The 19495-nt window shown below is 38.8% G+C and overlaps 3 protein-coding genes across 3 annotated transcripts; all 3 read left to right on the top strand.

The window, feature by feature from the left end:
• Nucleotides 1–792: 792 nt before the first annotated feature.
• Nucleotides 793–1656, top strand: LOC113746305 (synapse-associated protein 1-like). Its single transcript, XM_027281359.1, has 3 exons — nt 793–981; nt 1285–1403; nt 1588–1656. Exons 1-3 carry the CDS (start codon nt 843–845, stop codon nt 1654–1656), a joined length of 327 nt encoding a protein of 108 aa, XP_027137160.1. The 5' UTR covers nt 793–842.
• A 1719-nt stretch (nt 1657–3375) lies between these two features.
• Nucleotides 3376–5717, top strand: phospho2 (phosphatase, orphan 2). Its single transcript, XM_027281544.1, has 4 exons — nt 3376–3447; nt 3930–4007; nt 4503–4597; nt 4697–5717. The coding sequence occupies exons 2-4, from the start codon at nt 3937–3939 to the stop codon at nt 5260–5262; spliced, it is 732 nt and encodes a 243-aa protein (XP_027137345.1). The 5' UTR covers nt 3376–3447; nt 3930–3936; the 3' UTR covers nt 5263–5717.
• A 6333-nt stretch (nt 5718–12050) lies between these two features.
• On the top strand, nt 12051–17839 carry LOC104920137 (kelch-like protein 23). Its single transcript, XM_010732308.3, has 7 exons — nt 12051–12055; nt 12285–12536; nt 13975–14232; nt 14597–15166; nt 15956–16092; nt 16880–17032; nt 17233–17839. Exons 1-7 carry the CDS (start codon nt 12051–12053, stop codon nt 17544–17546), a joined length of 1689 nt encoding a protein of 562 aa, XP_010730610.3. The 3' UTR covers nt 17547–17839.
• The last annotated feature ends 1656 nt before the right edge of the window (nt 17840–19495 follow it).

The raw sequence follows: 19495 nt of genomic DNA, 5'->3' as shown, positions 1-19495 counted from the left end.
CATTTGAACAGCAGTGCAATGTGTGCATTCAGGATGGTTATGGCTTTGGGAAAGAAGCTGTTCTTGAGTCTGTTTGTCTTGGTTCTAGTGCACCTGTAGATAGATAGATCGATAGATAGATCGCTAGATAGATAGATAGATAGATAGATAGATGGATAGATCGATAGATGAGATAGATAGATTAGTAGATCTTTTCCTTATATTGTATATGTCATTTTGATGCTGTTTGCATCGGGATAAGAGGGAAACGAAATTTCAATACTCTGTATGTACTGACAATTTGCTGTATATACTTTTGTACAATACATTTTATTCACTATTGCTATTTTGAGTAGTAGTATAGTTATTATGTATGCATAGTTTTATTCTTATGTTGTCTATCGTCACTGTGTGAAATGCTGCTGCTGCACTGTAATTCCCAGCTTGGGATAAATAAAGTCTATCTACTTCTATCTATCTATCTATCTACTATCTTTATCTACTATCTATCTATCTATCTATCTATTATCTATCTATCTATCTATCTATCTATCTATCTATCTATCTATGTTTTTCCCACTGGGTGGCAGTGGCGCACAGCGTGCGCTGCACACTCCCGCACACGAGGTGACGCTATGAACCTTCAAAGTCACTGACAGCGATCAGCCATCAAACGAAAGGAAGAAGAGAGGGTCGGTGTAGTTCCTGGTTGCATAAACAAAAACCTCAGACTCAGTCCAGCTTGTTTGCTTGTCTCATTGTTCGTCTTTAATTAGTAGGGTCGGTATGTTTAAGGTTTGGGGAAGTGGCTGGGTTTGGAGAACCGACGTACACGAAGTCACCGGATGACACAGAAAACCTGAATGTGGAGCAGCAGGACGAAGAAGAAGAAGAAAAAGGTGGTGGAGGCACAAAACGAGGTAAACAAACAGCAACCAGCTGATCAGGATGGAGGACCAGAGGCCAACCAGGAAAACCCTGAGCAGGGCCAAGGGCTTGGTGGTGAGAAAACACATTATTCCCTTTTGCTGTCGTTGTTTTTGCCAAATAACATAAATTTATGCAGCTCCTCAGTGTCCCGAGCATGTGTTTACTCAGCCTGACGTCAGTCTGGTCAATAAAATTCACCATAAACTCATCCAATCAGCATATTGTAGATCATGGTGCAAATGTCTCACACTCTATTCTTTATTATCTCCAAGGTTTCGTCTCAGTCTCATCATTTTAAAGCCTATTTGCACTGTGTTGCTGCAGCAGTGTTGCTGTGGACAAATCCCACATAATGATGCTGTCTTCTCGTCTCAGATTACATCTTCAGTTTTGCCTCCACTGCCACAAAGAAGATCTCCGAGTCGGTGGTAGGGACAGCTCAGACCATCAAGAAGACTGTGGAAGAGGGGAAAATCGACGGCATCATCGATAAGGCATGTTGTGCTTTTGGCTTGTCTGACAAGTTTGGCTGCATTGGAGGACGACGCTGGTTTGAAATGTGGAACAACACGCGCACGCTACATTGTCAAGTGCACGCTTGACAAGACAAACACAGCCATGACATGGCAATATCCTGCTCCTTTTAACGCGCCCCTCCACGCATGTTTGTATTTGCAGACTTTTCTAGGAGACTTCCAGAAGGAGCAAGAGAAGTTCTCAAGAGAAGAAGGCAAAGAAATCAGGTAAAATCACAGAAAGTAAAAAACAAGAAACTTCGTATTTCCACTCAAATGGAAAATCCATTTGAGTGGAAATACGAAGTTTTTGTTGCTTTGAAGGGCGAACAAGTTTCCAATTAAGTCCATTTATTATTATGGAAAACACTAAGATTCTAGGTCTTGGATGGGAAAATGGTGAAACAGTGGAAAGTCAAGTGATATCTTATATTATGGAGAGGCTACAGCTAAATCCAAACACAGACATACTGTGTAGTAAGCAGAATACACCTTTATTGGCATGTTGAAAGTTAGTTTGTGCATTCTGAAGTGAAGCTGTATGAGGTACTTATCCACACGCAGTCAGTGTATTACCTACAGTAGACACCAGTTGTGAAGTCCCAGCACAGAAATGGCGCTCCTGCAATAAACAACACCTGTCACCTGTTTGCTGGAGGCAATCCAGACTCTCTCTGTCTGTTGTTCCCTGTTGGTGAATGCACTACCAGTTCCTACCAGAGCAGGAATGTCCCTCTCTATCTTTAAAAACCCGGCTCTTCAGAGAGTACCTCCTCTCCCAGCACCAACAACTAGACATGCTAAATGTACCCCGAGTACTGTCACAGTACTTATTGCTGCGTAACATGTCCTTGTCAGTATAATACTTCTATCATATAACTGCCTGACAACAGCTTCTATTGTACAGATACAGGTATTTACTTGTATGCATCTGAGATAGAAGACAGTCTCTGAACCCATTTTTCTCTGTTGGTCTAGAGCAGGGTCGGCAATTAGCGGCCCGCGGGCCAAAACTGGCCCGCCATCAATATATCTGGCCCGCTAGATGATGTTGATTTATTTTAAAAATATATACAGTAATTATTTTTAAATATACTTTTAGACCTCGTTTCTGTCAAAAAATACAACAATTCCACAGATTTCACAACATTTTTGAAAAGTAGCTGATAAGTAACGTGACACAGCAGCCAAAACATCCTCGCAGCCTCTTTACTTGACGCACAGGTTGGACACTAATTGGCAGTGCGTGCGCTGTAACCTGTGGAAATAAAAGTGTCCTGTGGCCCTCATGCAATGGACAATATGTTTCATTAAATAAATAAAAAACAAAACAAACAGGTCGGCTCAAATATCATGTCCCGCGATGGAATTGTCAGAAAAAAAATTGGCCCGGGTCCAAACTATTTGCCGACCCCTGGTCTAGAGGGTTGTTTTTACACAGTACACGACTGAAGGTGTGCCTGTGTGTATAATGTTTGTGTATAGAAGCAGCAGTGCCTCCCTGGGTTGGCTATAACGAGGAGGAGATGCATGTCAAAAAATAAAAAATAGAGTGAAAAAAGAATTTCCCCATTGAGGGATAAATAAAGTATATCTTAGCCCCCCAACATGCAAAATCTCTTGTGCAATAACTTCATGTGCAATAAATGTGTAACTGCTTTTACCATTTGCTATGCAAATACGAGCAAGAATGCATCATTCACTTTTCATGAATACACCCTGTTTTCTTTGTATAGCTTATATATTTTATCTTTGCATTTGTATTTATATTGTGGTTTTATACTATTACCTATATTAGGACCAGCACCTCGTTGAAGCCTCCTGTAATTTTTGTTGTACAATGACAATAAAAGCTTTCTATTCTATCTATCTATCTATCTATCTATCTATCTATCTATCTATCTATGAAAGCTCCACCTCACCAGCAGGGGGCTGTAACGAGCCCATATTTGTTTTGCACACTACACAACACAACGAGACGAGGAGGAAGTCAGACCGGTAAACTAATGTCAAGCGTGTTGAGGTAAGTCTGATCGCTGTTTTATCCAATTTAATCTATTTTATGTGTCTTAATTTAACGTCAGCAGATCACTATAGTCTTTGTTATCCACGCTGATCTTGATCTTGAACCTCTGGAGTTAGCCGGGCTGCTAGGACGATGTTACACCAGACTCCATCTAAAGAAAGAGTCATTTAAAACATGACGAGTTATAAAGTGACATTTATTGTAAAAAAAGAAAATAACTTAAAGAAGTTTTAGGATCGAGGCGGTGTTGTGGTGTAATCGGCATACAGAGGAGTGCATACAGTTTTATCTGTCAGTCACAGTTTGTGCTGGTGAGAGATAAGCTGTAGATATTTTTTTAACCAAACCCTGTTTATGTGACGGAGCAAACAACAACACGTTTTAACCAGAATATTAGATAACAGCTGTATTTAGTCTTTGTTTTGGTGCTCAGCTGCTTCATACTATATATTGTTATTTATTATTTGTTTTGTCTCCAGGTGAAATATGAAGACTCTCATGGTGTTTGATTTTGACCACACTGTGGTCGATGACAACAGTGACACCTGGGTGATTAGGTAAATCAATTAATCACTATGAAAAAAAAAGTTTTATTGCTGCAAAATTAGGTTAAATTAGATTAGATATACTTTATTCATCCCACTACGGGGAAATTTACTTGTTACAGCAGCAGAGGAAAGTGTAGCATACACTACAGGATTAGAAAAAAGTAGAAAAGGCAAAAACAGACAAACACAATAAACAGACAGAAATATCTATAACCTACATAATAAACACGAAAAACAATCAACCTTCAAACAAGTACTGCGGATAAAAGTGGCATGATATATAAAAAGAGTATTGTAATGTAAAGTGAGCATAGTGTAAGAAGATTCATACAAATCGATTGTGTACTACTCCAAGACTATTTTAATACTCAGAGATCAGAATAAGACACTGAAATGATCATTTTATAGAATAGGACCAGAGATGAAATAGATTCTCTGTTTTAATCACAAGCAACATCACCGCTTTATCCACAGTGGATGTTTTTTTGTTTTCTCTCTTCCTAGATGCCTCCCAGGTCAGACTCTTCCTGACTCTGTGAAGAAGTCGTACAGAAAAGGCCACTGGACTGAGTTCATGGGCAGAGTGATGAACTACATAGGTGATAATTCAGCCCGTCCATCGATGACAGTATTTATTTATTAGCATTTCATTGCTGCCTCCAACCGGCCTCTGATCCTTTTTCTGTCTGTCCATCCAGGAGACCAGGAGGTCAGCCCCGAGAAGGTCCGCAGTGTGATGGAGACCATCCCCTTCACAGCTGGGATGACAGACCTGCTGACATTCATATCGGAGCATAAAAGCACCATTGACTGCATAGTCATCTCTGACTCCAACACCATGTTCATAGACTGGATCCTCTGCGCATCTGGTCTCCAGGGAGCTGTCGATCAAGTTTTCACCAACCCCGCTAAGTTCAATGAGCTCGGGTACATGGAGGTGCAGTGCTACCACTCTCACGACTGCGATCGATGCCCTGTCAATCTGTGTAAGAAAAAAGTGCTGGAGCTGTATCTGGCGGAGCAGTCTGATGGAGGTGTGGAGTATGAGCGGATATTCTACGTCGGGGACGGTGGGAATGATCTCTGCCCTACTTCCTGTCTAAGAGGGCATGATGTGGCGATGCCCAGGAAAGGGTTCACCTTGGAGAAACTGCTGGCCAAACTGGAAAGCCAGGAAGACAACAGTTCTCTCAGGGCTAAAGTTATTGCCTGGAGCAATGGCACTGAAATCCTCGAGGAACTGAAAGCAAGTATCCAGTCGTAGGCCAGGGCCGAACACGATCAGCTTCTCAGGTGTAACCAAAATATTGCACATGTAGCAATTGCACTGTAGAAGGCACACACTCCCTATTATTGTTTAAATATTTTATCAAGAGAGTATTTTGAATGGTAATGAATGGTGCTCAAGGCTTTGTCATTCAATCAAACGCATTACAAAAACAATGTTTACATGTGCAGTGTATGTTTGAGACTGTGTAATGTACAAGATCTGGGGCTTAAACTTTATTTATCTATATAGCACCTTTCATACAAACATGCAGCCCAAAGTGCTTCACAGAGCAAAATAAAAACAGAAATAATCAACAATGAATAGAGTCCAGCAAAATAGATAAAACAAAAATAAAACAGATAAAATTAGGCCGTATAAATAATTTATTTATTTTATTGTTTAAGAAATATTGTGTGAAAATTACAAACCAAATCAACAAACATAAAAACAATAAAAGTGAAAATTACAAACCAAATCAACAAACATAAAAACAATAAAATGAATAAAATGTAAAAAGTAAATTAAAACCTACAAAGTGAATAAACACGTGATTATAAAAATAAAAGAAAGGATGATCAAGACAGTGAATGGCGAGGCACCTTAAATAAAAGCCAGGCTAAATAGGTATGTCTCTAGAGGTCTCTCAGATCCACAGGCAGACTGTTGCAGACTCCCCACATTTCTTTAGGGGCTCTGGAGGCTTGGACGTAGAGCATGTTGTCCACTAATCAGAAGATCAGCGGTTTGATCCCCTCCTGTCTGTATGTCGAAGTGTCCTTGGGCAAAAAACTGAACCCCAGTGTAATATACAATACAAATTGCTGTATGAGCGCTTTGAGTGGTCGGAAGACTAGAAAGGCGCTGTATAAGTACATATCATAAGTCCATTTACCATTTGAGGAGGTCCTCGACACAGTCTAGCTGAGGATCTGAGGATCTGACATATCTCTGTAGAGTGTCTAAAAGATAGGTCGGTGCCAGGCCATTCAGCAATTTAAAAACCAATTAGAGAATCTTAAACTTAATTCTGGCAGCCAGTTCAAAGAAGGATGATTAGCCAGTCAACTGGATCTATTGAACTGAATCTCAGGGACATTTTTACAGCAAGTATCTTTTATAATGGCAGGCGGTGCCCTAAAAATGACCTGCTATATAAGCAGGTTTAAAAAAAAAAAAAGTAATTTTAGGAAACATGTATTTGCTTTTTTTTTTGCCAGCAGTTAGATGTTAGATTCAGTGAGATTGACACATCTCTCATGTTTGTACACTAAATATTAGCTTGGCTTGGCATTAAGAGCTAGCCTTGCTCTGTTCAAAGGTAAAATAATGTAAACTAAATAACAAATGTCTACTTTTTCCTGTCTCTTTAATCCAAACAAATGACAAATGTGTTGAAAAAAGACATAATATGCAGCTTTACTGGTGCTGGTAGGTGGATTTTGTTACCTTTGGACAGAGCCAGGCTAGCTGTTTACACCTGCTTTCAATCTTTGTGACAAGCTTAACTAACTGACCCATGGCTTTAGGTGACAAACCTGATAACAGTATTTATCTTTTCATATAACTCAGCCCTCAACCATGAAGCCAACACAACATTTTATCCACCCCATCAGTACTAGGGCTGGGTATCATTTAAAATTTTTCGATACCAGTACAGATACGAGAACCCTTAAAACGATACCGATACCAACTAAGTACTTCATCCGATACTTCTTTTCATACTTGATTCGATATTAATCATGTGAAAAGAAAGCAATCGGTTGCGTAAATGTCACCAGCATCTCGTAATGATAACCAGCCAACTCTGCGCAGCTTCAACCCGCTTTAACGCCATACAAACTATTGGTGGACCAATCACACGGCGCATTGAATCGAAGAACGCTTGTGGTGATTGGCTGCGAGCAAAACCATAGAAACAGTAATTTTTTCTTGATCTGGGTATAAAAAGAACCGATTGCAAGTATCGTCTGACAGGCGCAGTTTCGATACTACTTGGTACCGGGTTGTTTCGGTCGATACCTGAAAAGTATTGAGTACCGATACCCAGCCCTAATCAGTACTTCATGTCATTACAGTATAAGTTTAAAAATATCAGTTAGAAGTCATCCGTAAAGGCTTTGCAAGGCATGTTAGCTAACCTAACTCTATAAAACTCACATTTACACATTATTACTTTATTTATGTATGATCAGTGCATATTGAATCACATCTGTTCTTACAGCAGATGTTTCGACTCGCAGGTGTAACTTAAAATATGAACAATGGCTGTGACAGTGATTCAGCACGCACCATGGCATTCAGCCATCATTCATTTTTCTTATTCACACCTGTACCTTTCCTACTGTGACATGACCATTGTCTACAGTGAAAAAGACACATTATAGTATCGCTAATATATGTATAGAATTTTAGATCAGGGCTGTAGCCACCATTTTTATGCAACATGCAACACCACTAAATAGACTTACCTCAGTAAAGGAAATTAAACAGTATTATCACTGTGTGCAAACCATCTTGTCAAGTAAATTCTTCATAATATGTCAAGGTTGTTACTTAATCTTACAACAGAAACTCATCGGTGCCCTTAGGTGATTTTAACTGTTTTTATCTCAGGCTTGTTTTTTGTAGTGGTAACTGGATTGTTTTAACCAGGTTTTGATTAACCTGATCACAATAACTCTAAGTTGTCTCTATTGAATGAACATAAACCTCAACTATTTCTTTAAGCCAAATGAACAAGACGTCCAGATCTTTTTTTTTTTTCTTTTTTTTTTTACCTCCATCCACACTTCAAGTGTTTAAGAAGGTTCCAGGCTTATCGAGACAACCTTAACTAGATAACTAGGAATCTTTCTTGGATGGTATTGGAGTAATCCACTGACTTAATCCAGGTTTCCCAAGAATATTAAACACATATTGAATATTGAGTTTTTAAACTTCACCGTTTGTGGAAATGTGCACTGAGAGATTTTTTATTGACAGTCATGAGTCAACATGTGAACTAATGTTTGTTTATTCTTTATCTTGTTGTTCTAAGTTGAAATTAAAACCAGTAACCATTTGTATCTGTTTGTTTTCTTTGTTTCTTTATATTCACCATTAGAAAAGTTACCCCGGAGACACCGTACTGCAATCAAACAACAGTCTATCAACCCAGTTTGAGGTTGTGATGGTGTTGGATTGCATTATATTTTAGATTTTACTGCAAATATAACTGGAGCGGTCAAAATACTACACCATATGCAGCCCATTAGATGTCTAAAAGGGACATTTGAGCCATGTAGACGTCGCCATAAACAGCTGCATCATGTTTGTTACCACTTTCAGACAGCACTTTGGAGACAATAAACAGTATACTGGCCCTTCATTAATCACGGAGAATAGTGTAGTTTAAACCTGTTCAGAAAAATATCCATTCAATCGGTCAAAATGCTCATCTTGACAACTCTCACTAGCAGATGGTCGCTCTATTTGACAATGTTTGTTTGCCAACTGAATGAGTAAAAATGAATAAAGTAAGGATAACATTTAGAAAAACAAACAAAAAAAAAAACATTAACCAAACTTTTTACTGGTACTGTATAAAACTGAGTGATGGTTATTGATGTAACTTACGTGCTGTTGCCGCCAAAACTTCATTAAGTGCTTAGCTGAAGAACCAATGTGTCCTTTGTTTTCCGATAGGCAGATACATCGTGTGAAGATGCAAAAGATTCCTTCCCAAGACTGACAGCATAAAAAAAAAAACAAAGAAAGAAAAACATCAGTAGATTGGCACAAATGTAGAGGGATTTGAAGATGGATTTGGCGAGAGATGCAGGGCCAACAACTCACAGAGACGGCTCTTGCCTAAGATCTAACCTGGTATTATGGTCCAAGACTCAGCAGGCTTTGTTTACTTCCTGAATTCACTCTTCAGTGGGAAGAAGCTTTAGATGAGGCTTGCTGTATTAAAGGAAGATGCTTAGTTGCATAAGAAACAGCTAGGCTCAAAGGTGAGGCTGTCAAACTGGAATATAAGTCTTTGATGATGTCAGAAAGAGGGTCCACAAACAGCTGATGTTTGTGCATCCCCCGAGATTTAATCCATTATATTGTGAAATATTGGTTTCATGCCATGGTAATAATCATTGTTTTTGCCTAGTCAAATGCAGCATTGTCCTTGGATAAACCTGCTGCTTGTGGCTACAGCACATTAATTATGCTGTGTAAAATTGGGTCCAAGGCAGTATTAGTGTTAATAGACCAGCATGCAAACCAGCCACAAGACATGTTAAGTTTTTATTAAAAAGCTGTGGGCATTATTTTCAAGTATGTGTAATAAAACATAAGGTGAGTGCAAAACAATTTCCCCCTATCCACACTTAAAATCATGGGGTATCTAACAGCGTAACTGACCTTTGGATGTCATTTTATTTTCATAGGACATCTGAAGTTGTTTATTAACACAGTTTTATTGGTGGAATAAATGTTGCTAAAGTTCTTTGTTGCCCATATCTACTGAGATTCATTGAGTACAATGGTTACTTTATTTCTTATCACAGACCAAAGCTGACTGGAGCTTTCAGGATCAAGAACAGTCAGGCTTACAAAGCCAGAATAAACTGGTGATTACCTCCTCTTTGTATGTTTCTAATTACTCTGTAGTACTTGAAATATTTTCATGAGGCTGTATACTGTGTACTGGTAGATATGCACATCTTCAGAAGAACGTCAACTGTGGAATAAAAAGAAACATTTTGAATATCATCCAGACAAAGTGTGCAAATGCCTGAGATGCCTCAGACCTGCAGCAGCACCAAGATACATACAGATAAAGCATAAAGCAGTGACAAACACCATTCATGACAACATGACTGATCTATCTTGAAAAGATGATTCAACTTTGGTTTAAAATCGTTTTAGTCATGATCTATTTTGAGTTTTGTTGGTAAAAAGATTGACATTTAGTTTTGCGTGAGTGTAGAGCTGCAACAATTACTCGATTAGTTGATCAATAGGCAATTATTTTGCAGTTTGAAAGAATGATGATTCCAGCTTCTCAGATGTGAATGTTTGTCATTAATATCTTTGGGTTTTGGACTGTTGGTCAGACAAAGCCAGTGATGTCACAATTAACAGAGTTTTAACAATAACATTGATGAAAAAATCTGATTATGTATGGGGTCTATGTTGAGTTTGGGAACAAGCTTACCTCAACATGGTGTTATACTGTTGTTGTTCTTCTATTTATTGTATATACTTTTTTTAAATTTAAATTTAAATTTGCCTTTACTTTTATATTTTTATTGTCTCTCTCTCTCTCTCTCTCTCTCCTTATATATATATTATATATATATATAATATATATATATATTTTTTTTTTTTTTTATTATTCTTTTTTTTCTATTTTATATTTGATATCGGGCTGCATCGGGACCAGGGGAAACCAATTTCGTTTCATCCCATGTTTTTACATGTGCTGTAATGACAATAAAACTCCTTGAATCCTTAAATCCTTGAAGCTTCATCCATGAATCTGTGAATGAATCTGTTCAAGCCTAAAGGTCTCTTGAGTGAATCCTCCTCACACCACATCCCCACACAATCTTATTTCCAATTATGTAGCATGCATGCATGTGATACTGTTTGATTTTATCATTAGGTCTGAGCTGTGACACCGAGGTTAGGAGCGAACCACTGGCAACTGGACGGTGGACCACTGCGTCAAGGAAGACGCACAAAATGAGAAATTTAGCAACTTGTTTTTTAGAATAAAATGCTTACATTTCTTTTCTTTTTTTCCCCAAAATTTCCAAAGTAAAACTACAGAACAATTAACATAATGTAGTTAAATGATATTAACTGATTATCTGTGAGCAGTATATAGGTACTTGATGCAGCCTATAGCTTTCTGTGTGGATAGTTTGCAATGCATCCTACTTGATCAGTTGGTAAATAAATGCAAATAAATAATAACTTTAGGAAACAGTACAACATTTCCTTCTGAAATGTAGCAAAGTGGAATAGACGTATAAAGACACAGAAAACTGAACTAGGTTTATAAATTGTACTTAAGTGCTATACCTGAAAAATGAACTAGTTTAGATGGATAATCCGGTGATTGGTCCATGCTCCGGACCAATAACCAATATCCGATCCATGCAACTGTAAACAAGCGTCTTATTTTGAAAGTCACGACCAGAAGTCATTGTGGCCACACGGATTGTCATCTGTGCGGTGTGTTTATTATAAAGGCGGTGCGACGTCTCCATATTTCACTTCAGTGTCACTTCAGTATAACTCTTAGAGACTGTCACGATTATTTTCAATATCAAGAGACACCAAACAGCTGTTTTTACAAAGTCCTTTGAAAGTCAGTGGAAGCGACATCATCAAACAACCTGGATCATGTTGATCAGGTACGTTATGGCCTTTCACACTCACGTGTCATGCTCCTTTTATTTTATTGGAGAAATATTAAAGCCAACGAGCTGCAAAGCTAGAAATCATAATACAAGAGACAGTGTTGTATGTCTGTGTGACTGGGCTCACCTATAGTATTATTAATGATTTTTACAATGTGTTTTCCATGTGTGTGTTATAATATTAACAAGAGCTGTTTGGAAGAAACCAGATCTATAGGAGAAACACAACACCATAATTTAACACCACAAATGATGCATGCATATGTATTATATCACCATAACACAATTTATTATGCATGAAGTGTTGATAAATATTTAAAGGAACAATCCTTGATTTCGGCGGGCAACTGTCTCATTTGCACAGCAAACTGAAGAATGGGGTAAGAGACCGTAGGACACAGTAATTTACATCTCTTTATTTCTGATACATTACACTTTGCCCCAAACACAATATGTCACCATAAAACAACCCAATGACTTTGCCATTGCAATTTACATGTACAGAACATGTAATTTTAAAATGTTTCTGTCATAAGTAAACATTCAAACTGATGTATGGCATATCAATTTTGTTGCTTTGACACTGAGTCAAACTTTATAATGCCACAGACAGACTACAGCCAGATCACACAGAAGATCCCAGGATCATTATACGTACGATTTCCATGATGCAAGCCACCCAGAGGAGCTGCTGGCTACACTGAGAGGCTTTTACTCTGAAGGCCTGTTCACAGACATTGCCCTGCAGTGCTCCTCTGGCCAGGTCTTACACTGCCACAAGGTGGCACTCTGTGCACGAAGCTCTTACTTCAGGGTCATGTTCACTGCTGACATGAGGGAGAGGACCAATAGCCTTGTCAGGTATGTATGAATATGTGAAAGAAAGGGAGAGGAAGGGGTCATCATAGATGGATTATGCCAATTAAAGAGACTAAAGTGCTCATATTTGATGCTCCACTGCCACCTGCAGGCAATCAGCATTGACCCACCTTGTGCATCTGCATCAAGCCAATCAAGGACCAGTCAAAGGTCTGCCTTATCTGTGTAAGCAACACTAAATATTTAGGGAAGACATTCTTTTATGCAAATGTGTATGGATGAGTGACTAAAAATCACTTAGGGCAACAGCACATGCATGAATAAGCAATATAAAGTCATGACAAAATAATAACTACAGCACAGTATTGTAGTTCATATTGTGGCTCACAGTGTTGCAAACACCTTGTTGGCATTCAGTTATTCAGTTGAGGACATACTGCACATTTAATGATTTCGTGATTTAAAGGCTGCCATTCAAGTGGACAACCTTGGTTCATGTCCCATGTTGCTTATATTGGCAAACATCTGCTGAGCTGTACATGCCTTTAGAGAGGCAAAGAAGCTCCAGCAGTGCTGTTCTCCAGCTCTCCCTGACCTCTGGCCTCCCTGTAAGCGATGGGGGAGGAGAAAAGAGAGAAAAGGTTCTTTAAGGGATCAATAAATTATCACAAAAACCATTGAAACCAACATGGTGTATCCAGGGTCTTGTTTTCTGCCTGACCAGATGGTAATAGTTTACAAGGGAGCCTTTCTCATGAAAAGGAAAAGCTGCACGTTTTTCTTCCATATTGTCTATGCCTATGATGAAATTATTGGGAAGGATGTGGATGACCCAATTAACCCTTAATGGATTTAAGTAACACTTGGGGGGATAATAATTCTTCCAACTTGCAGAGGTTTCAAAAGCCAAAGTGTGGGAGCTTCTAAGTTTATTGTGCTGTAAGTGTGCACTGTGTTAAGTTTTTAACATGACTTTGACTCCTTAACATCGCAGTCTGTAATTTCTGGTACAGGTAGTGTAGTGGCCGTTTTACTACAAGCTCCTAGGCTGCTTAGTCTGCAGAGTGTGTCTTATTTTGACTCATGTCCATGAACTTCTCATGTCCAATCTTGTGAAAAAAGAAAAGGACCTTCGACGATTACTTATTTAAATATTAACAACTCACAGTGTTATTAAAGATGATCCAAGTCATAAATCTCAACCATAACCACCTTGATACCTCCTTCACATGTTTAGAAACTGTTAATACATGACTCAGCTGACTTCTTAGCATATTATATCATGCTTATCCACCTTTTTTTCCCACACTGTGCCCATGTGTACCCAAAACTGCCTTATGCCATCACCCAAAAACTGCATTTTTTAAAAAACCAAATAAAGGTACATGACTTAAGATACCATTACAGGTAGTGTATTACAAGTATTACCTCTCCTCTCCTCTCCTCTCCTCTCCTCTCCTCTCCTCTCCTCTCCTCTCAGGCTACCGGTGGTGGAGTTTGAAGTTTTATCAGCCTTGGTAGACTACATCTACACCTCCAAACTCACCATAACCCAGCTGAGCGTGGAGAGCTTGCTGAAAGCCGCTGACCTGTTCCAGTTTGGAGCAGTGAAGAGGGCCTGCGAGGCCTTTTTGGTGCGCCTGCTGGATGTAGACAACTGCCTTGGCATGCTGGCATTTTCCCAGCTCCACGCATGCCTTACCCTGGAGAAAGAAGCCTGCAGGCTGCTAGCCGGCAGGTCAGAGATCAGCTCTTTCTGTTTAGTGTTTTTTTTTGTTTTTTTTGTTGCAGTGTTGAAATTATACTTTTAAGACAAACTGAAAGCAGAACAGTACTTTCCTGAATTATACTTTGTGCCATTCATTTCATTGAACATTTTTCCCACTGTGCTGTGATATTAAAAAGGTGATTAAAAAGGTTCAGGTGATGCTCTTCAAAGAAATTTCACACATGAACAAATGAATACAGTCCAAAATCTTGATTCTTATTTAACCACTCTTTACTAGGATACAATAATTGACTCTCCATTTAAAGTAATTATATTCCCTGTTAAAGATCCCCAAGTAATTCAATTTCAGGTCATTTTGAACACTTTGCTGCAGGTTTCAGGAGGTGATCAAAGAAGAGGAGTTTCTTAAACTGGATCCTGACAGCCTGAGGGCTGTCCTAGCCGAGGAGAAACCACAAGTGGTGGCAGAGGCAGTGGGCAGGTGGCTGTGTCATGACCCTCTCATCCGAACAAAACATCTCTCCTCCTTGCCACTGGACATTAACTCAACAAGCCTTAATGATGTCTTGCTGAAAAGCCGTGGTTATTATGAGCTAAACAACTTCGACAGCCTCCTTCCTGTATTCACCTTAACGCCAATGTTCAAACAGCCCTCCATGAAGTTCAATAGGATGAAATCCAGCTCCAAGATCATTGTAACTGGGGGTTACCATTGGCACCCTTTGTCCGAGGTTCAGTGCTTGGACCTGTTGAGTGGGAAGTGGGTACAGGGTGAAGACATGCCAGATCACTCCAAGGAGAGCTATGCAGTCGCTTTGCTGGGCTGTACCGTTTATGTGAGCGGGGGGTACAGGACCAACACCACTAAGGTGTTGGACACAGTCTGGGAGTACAACTGCGATTATGACTGTTGGACTGAAGGACAGCCCATGTTGACTGCCAGGTAAAATATAATGAGTTGTTTTTGATTGAAGCTTATTGAGCTTATGTTTTAAGGGATGGTTTCTTCTCCTAACTGCAGTGGTGTTAGGGTTCTTTACTTAAAACTGATTTAGACAATATTTTATATTAACAGTGGATAAATATATATTTGTGTAATCTAAAATCTGAACATTTCTGGAGCTTTTTAACATCTTTAAACTCACTGCTTTGGTTGACTCCACCATTCTCATCAGTATCAGCTATTTCCCTTAAAAGTTCACAGAGAACAACCCAGATGAGACCAAAATAAGAGCGATTCATCAGGTGAACACGGACAGGACTCCAAATGAATGCTCCAAATTATTAGGGTGATTATAATGTGAAAGTTCCGTTCACAACTTATTGTGCTGCCTCTAAGAGCCTCCAAATTTTTATTAAGGGAAATGTACCCTAAAGAAACAATAAAAAAAAATTGTCCTTTACGCTGAGTTTAGAGAGAAATTAGCTCTGTGTGGAAAAATGCCGAACAAGACAAAATGAAACAGAAAACAACAACAGAAATGACACAGCAAAACAGTTAAGCCTGGCTCAACAACATGAACACAACGCAATGCTGTGTCTGCAAATCAAGCATCTGTAAGTGCATATTTATTCATGTCTGTTTCAAGACTTTGAGTAAAAGTGCTTGCTCTTCATGATCACATTACTGATCAAATCATTGTTGCTTATAAGGCTCCATACACAAAAGTTTCAGCTCATTTCTTTATCTTTATATACTATATAATAATACTAATCATAAAACCCCCTGCAGATACTACCACTGCTCTGTGGCCTGCTGTGGCTGTGTGTATGTTTTGGGAGGCTACAGAGGAGATGCAGCAATGCCAAGGACTGAACTGTTTGATCCACTAAAGAGGAGATGGATGGCTGCAGCTGATATGGTCCAAGGTGTGTATTACAAGTATGTCAGTTGTTTTACATTTCTGTATTGCAGGTCGTCACATGAACATTTGCAGTTCATCAAAACAATAGTAAAACTCATGATTCAATAGTTACATTTCAGAATTATATGCACATTGATTTAAGAGGTTTGAGGATGAACCTAGAATACCACAACTGATTGGAAGACTTTACAGACTGTCAGTGAATTATAGGTGATAAATATTCCATTATCATGAAATATGCTTATTTACTTTGTTGCAAGAGTAATAACCAAAACATTGATAATCCAGCCTGTGCACACACACACCACAAGAATAACATGTCAGGTGTGATATTTTTCTTTGCTGACGTTGTTTCATTTTGCTTGGCTTCATGCTGTCATAGTTTCTTTCCAAAATGACACACTCTGGTGACACCTGTCCTGCCTTTCAGTAAAATCAAAGTTAAAGTAACTCTTGAGACAGAGCTGTAGTTTCTTTTTTGGTACTACTGAGTCACCAGCACTTTCATGTTTCTCAGACATGTTGTTTCATTCATTAATAGTGGTGTTCTCACTGAGCTCACAGAAGGTTGGCCTACTAAGTAGCGTAAGAGTAAGGACAAAAAAAATGTATGTACAAACTTTTATATTTAATTATCCATTTGCCAGTTTGCAGATCTAATTTTCACAACCTCAGAGCAGACGAAACCTGTGATAAGCTCAGCGATGGGAACCACTGAACTAGTTAGTCTAAAAGGTATCAGTCTTCTTATAATATATAATTATCATTATTGTCTATGTCTATTTTTACAGGTGTAGGGAATGCCTCTGCAACTGTGTTGGGAAACACCATCTATGTAGCGGGTGGTAATTATGGCATCAAGAGCAGCTGTAGCTACAACAAGATCCAGAGTTACAAAGTGGACATAGGCCAATGGAGTATCCTAACCACCTGCCCCCATCCAGGTAGTTCTGATATCATATCTAATTGTAAAATAACAAACTTCTCAAGGATAAAAAGACAACCTCTTGTGATTGTACATACAGAAAGGCAGACCCCCAATGTAGCTTTTTTCCAATTTAGCCTTTATATATAATTTAATCTGTATTTACATAAAAATGTTCAGATTTTAACCTGTTTTTTGTCATGTTGTTGCTCTCTGCAGAGTATGGAATGGGCCTGGTGTCTCTGAACAGCAGCCTGTACCTGGTAGGGGGCCAAACTACTCTGGCTGAACGCTTTGACCCAGACACAGAGGAATGGATCCCGATTGCCAGAACAAAGCAGAGGAGGATAGAGTGCGGGGCGGTGGCCACGCTGGGTTGTGTGTACGTCACTGGGGGCTATTCTTGCTCTAAAGGGACTTACCTGCACAGCATGGAGAAGTATGACCCTCACACAGATACATGGGACATAGTCGGAGATCTGCCCGAAGCAGCACGTTTGCATGGCTGCATCTGTGTTTATCATGGGACATAGTGTCGAAGGGCAGAGGCAACCCAAAGATACTTCATCACCTCATTTTGGAACAATTATAGTGCCAAGTGGGTGAACTTGTTTAATAGCTCCCAGTCAGGCAGTGATGTAACAGCTGGTTTAAGTTTTGTTTTAGTATATGTGGTTCTCCCAGGGTCTACCCTGAACTGCCTCATCCAAACCAGCAGAAAAACTGGAAAACAAACTAGAAGGAGAACATTTACTGTCAGTGTACATTTCATTATCTCTGCGGTTAAAGAAGGGCCTGTGTCCAAATATAACAAAATCTATTGACACCTCTAAAGCTCACTAATTACAACAGACAATTCACTGCCTTGTAAAATTGCAACTTCTCATTTGTACATTTTCTTTTTTGTACAGACTAAGCAAAAGAGTTATAATGTATTAATTAGTGAACTTAAGAGATGCAACTAGACAGATTTTCTTACATTTGGACACAGGCTTCATGCTAAACGAACCGCCTCCTGGCTGTAGCTGCATATTTAATAAACAGTTATGAGAGTAGTATCAATCTTCTTATCTGACTATTGGCAAGAATGTAGACAGACAGACACACAGACAGATGGACAGACAGAAATTTGAGGCTCTTGGGCTTTGCTCAGTGAGGTTTAACTCCAACTTAAGATTGTTTCTGCCTCCAGAAAAGCTTCTCCAATAAGGCCAATCTGCTTTCCAGGGTCTGGTTACTGGGTATCCTTGAGCAAATAACTCCCAATCAATTTAAAGTTTTATCTGTTCTGAAGAGGAGGCACTGTGTGTGTGTGTGTGTGTGTGTGTGTTTCTATTCAAGAGTTTGCAAAGGAAATGAAAAGGATAGATGAAGACAGATTGACAGGCAGTCTAGCAGACAGTGTGCGACACTCTTAGGTCATCTGTGTCTTTCTACCTCATCCTTGTCTGAACTGAATATTTATTTCTGTTCAGTCCATTACAGAGAAATTAGACCATGCACAGGAGTGTTATTTCACATAAATACATCTGAAAATCTTAATGTATCCGGAGCTTCATTTGATCTTATTTCCCTTTTTATATTTGGACTTGATTTTTACATAATTTCTACAATGAATATGACCAGACGCTATTTAAAAATGTGGTGTTTGTACCTTTTTTGTCACCTTTTAGTATCAGCTCAGCTCACTTGAAACCTCGACTGAGGTGGTGCATATGTAATGGGAAAAAAAAGTTGATATATATATATATATATATATTATTATCTATATATATAATATTATATATATTATATAATAAAACACACACCCACACACAATTATATGTAATGTAAAGCAAACTAAGGTACTGTTCAAAATGTAATATTTTAGTAATTTCTGTATTGTATTTTATCTTATGTATATTTGCATGTATATTTAGTATAAATGTTTAAATGACAGCAAGCCTAAAATGCTAAATAATAACTGATTGATGCATAAAAGCAGTTCTTACATGTGGAACATGTCAAATTTAATATAATTCAAAGCTTTACTGTTTAAGTCTGTTTAAGAGTTTTAGACTGCAGAAACAGCTTGTCTTCATCAAGCTACTGAAGGGTGACACATATTAATTATACATTGAGACTGCAAATATGGCACTGGCTCCAATAAAACTAATATGTCTTTGTAAATTATGTGAAACCCTATTAGGTATGCACAGAACCCAGTCTGAACTAACATGACAAATGCTTACCCTTTTCTACCAATTACTCTAAAGTCTATGCTCATTGTTCTCTTTGACAATAATGGCCCAGATCTAAATCTCCTTGACCCATTTCATTTCAAGTTCCACTGCTGTGCTCTGAAGGCTGAATAACAGGCTCTATTCTCTGCTCTTTCTTACAAGTTTGGTGCCCTCTGCAGCACAGTCTGTATGGATAAAAGTGGTGAAGTGAGTAGTGAACACAGGCTGCCAAGGGATGGCAGTGTTGCTCTATGTTGGAT

Source organism: Larimichthys crocea, chromosome VIII, assembly GCF_000972845.2.
Source record: "Larimichthys crocea isolate SSNF chromosome VIII, L_crocea_2.0, whole genome shotgun sequence".
Lineage (NCBI taxonomy): Eukaryota > Metazoa > Chordata > Actinopteri > Sciaenidae > Larimichthys > Larimichthys crocea.
Note: the sequence above shows the minus strand (reverse complement) of the source record. Positions and strands in the feature narration are given on the sequence as shown.